Consider the following 2500-nt stretch of genomic DNA (forward strand, 5'->3'; position numbering starts at 1 on the left):
TGTTTGGTTTTGGGTGGTGGTACGAGATGGTTGGTATGAGATGGTGGTATGAGATGGTGGTACGAGATGGTTGATATGAGGTTGGTTTGGGGTGGTGGTATGAGATGCTTCGTTTGAGATAATTTTTATGGGGTGGTGGTACGAGATGGTTGGTATGAGATGGTTTTTATGGGGTGGTGGTAAGAGATGGTTGGTATGAGATGGTTTTATGGGGTGGTGGTACAAGATGGTTGGTATGAGATGTTTTTATAGGGTGGTGGTAAGAGATGGTTGGTATGAGATGGTTTTTATGGGGTGGTGGTACCTTCTTCCCTTCTCATTCTCTCTCTCTCGCTCTCTTTCTCATTTCTTTAGGATATTTGATGGAAAATATGCAAACAAAGCTTAGGAAAGACACTGAATTAATAGGGATGAATGTTTTTGTGTATCTGTGTGTGTGTGTGTGTGTGTGTTTGATGGTTCTTTATGTAAATGTGTGACGCATTAAGATTTAGCACTTTGAATATACGTCACGCTGCACGCGAGATTCTAAAACCCGGAAGTCCCGATTTATTTTAACGTCGGTACCGCGCATGCGCGTACAGGGCAGCAAGCGGTCGGGTGGTGAAGGAGGATTTCTTTGCGTGTGCGCGTGTGTGTAAAACGGAGCGTGGGGTGGGGTGGGGTTTGTGTAGATGGTAAGAGGAGGCGGAGTCTCTCGTGACGTCACGCCCATGGCTCATTTTGCGCCGTGTGTTTTTCTGCGTTTCATTTCTGGAGACTTTCGCAGCGCGCGCGCGGGTGGAACGCGGACGGATGATCGACTCGAGAAGAATTGCGTGTGTCCGATATGGAATATGGATTATAAACACACTCCTGCCTGCTGATAATCCGCATTCCTGCTCTTAATACACATTTACTGCTATTTAAATATCCAGGGATTGTATTTTTTTTTTTCTTTCTTTTTTTTTTTTTGCACTAAAAATGGAGCTCCCTGCGGCAGGAGAGCAGGTCTTCGCCGTGGAGAGCATCGAGAAGAGACGCATCCGAAAGGTCTGCAATGCCTTTTTTTATCCTCTTTCCTTTCCTTTTATTCAGAAAGATCTCAGCGCTCAGATCATTCATTATGGAAGAAGATGTTTATTGCTGCTTTATCCTCATGCACCTACACAACAAACACAACAACAACAACAACAACAACAACAACTTTGCATGTTTGTGTGATGTGTAATTGATGATATTCTCCTTCACAGGGAAGGTTTGAGTACCTGGTCAAGTGGAGCGGCTGGTCACCAAAGTAAGACTTTCATCTGTTCTTCTTGACGTGTCTTAGTGTGTGTGTGTGTGTGTGTGTGTGTGTGTGTGTGTGTGTGTGTGTGTGTGTGTGTGTGAGTCCGCGCATTTACTGTGCCAGAAAGTGAAAGAGTGTAAGAAAGGAAATAATAGAAGAAGGAATATATTTGCGCGCGCACTGCTCACGTGTCCCGTGTGCCCTCTTCCTATTATTAAATGCATTTTTTAAATATAAATAAATAAATAAATAAATAAAAACAAATAAACAAATAAACAAATAAATTAATGAATAAATGCATTTCACATATTGATTGCAGATGCAAAAAAAAAATTATTGATTGTACAACGCGAACACGTGTAAATAAGACGTGAGTTATATTTAGTGCAGAAGATCTGCAGGAATGTTCCAGGCTCGTGTTTTAACAGTTAAAGCAGTAAACATTAGAGGATCTTTTTATACATGTAGATCTTTTATTTTATTGTTTTACATTTTATGTTTATATTTGATATCTGATATAGATTTCTCTCCCTCCCTTCCTGTGTCTCTCTCTCTCTCTCTCTCTCTCTCTCTCTCTCTCTCTCTCTCCCTTCCTGTCTCTCTCTCTCTCTCTCTCTCTCTCTCTCTCTCTCTCTCACACTCTTTCGTTCTCTACCTCTATAAAAAGGTACAACACGTGGGAACCGGAGGAAAACATCCTCGACCCTCGCCTCCTCGTCGCTTTCCAGCACAGGTGAGTGGCGCGTGACAGGTGTTTGTTCCCGACTTCCGGGTTGCCAGACAGGCGCGCGCACAGGTGTCGCGTCCGTCTGTATACCCTGAGCCAGGCTCGGTCACTCTACTGAACCCGAACTCTTGTTATGATTTTGGTGTAAGTTATCAAGAGTCGCAGTACACACCCTGGAGATGAGATGAAGATCTAATACTTCACAAATGTGGTAGAAAATTTGGAACATTAAATCAAATGAAAGTAATAGAATATAATAATAATATAAATCATAACAGTATAAATATCTAAAAGCTTTGTAATGTGTGGAAGGCAGAGTAAATAAATCTATTTAAATCACACGTGTCATACAGGCGTTCCAGCTATCTGCTGTAATCTGGTGTACCTGGTGTACATTAGGTTCATCAGGAAGTTCAAGGACTCATCAGGTTCTCCTGATATAGAAGGCATTTCAGGTCCTTCAGATACAGGTGTTTATTGTGTTCTGAACAATGTACATGGTT

General features: G+C 42.0%; 1 protein-coding gene and 1 long non-coding RNA gene across 2 annotated transcripts in view; both read left to right on the forward strand.

The window, feature by feature from the left end:
- Positions 1–2500, forward strand: part of LOC124386414 — a 14033-nt gene that overhangs the window by 6272 nt on the left and 5261 nt on the right. The window lies entirely within an intron of this gene.
- Positions 757–2500, forward strand: part of LOC124385754 (E3 SUMO-protein ligase CBX4-like) — a 6029-nt gene continuing 4285 nt past the window's right edge. Inside the window, exons 1-3 of the mRNA XM_046849058.1 lie at positions 757–1032; positions 1233–1276; positions 1938–2003. Of these exons, the coding sequence (XP_046705014.1) occupies positions 964–1032; positions 1233–1276; positions 1938–2003 (179 nt within the window). The 5' untranslated portion in view covers positions 757–963. The remainder of the gene's footprint in view (positions 1033–1232; positions 1277–1937; positions 2004–2500) is intronic.

Source organism: Silurus meridionalis, chromosome 1 (assembly GCF_014805685.1).
Source record: "Silurus meridionalis isolate SWU-2019-XX chromosome 1, ASM1480568v1, whole genome shotgun sequence".
NCBI lineage: Eukaryota > Metazoa > Chordata > Actinopteri > Siluriformes > Siluridae > Silurus > Silurus meridionalis.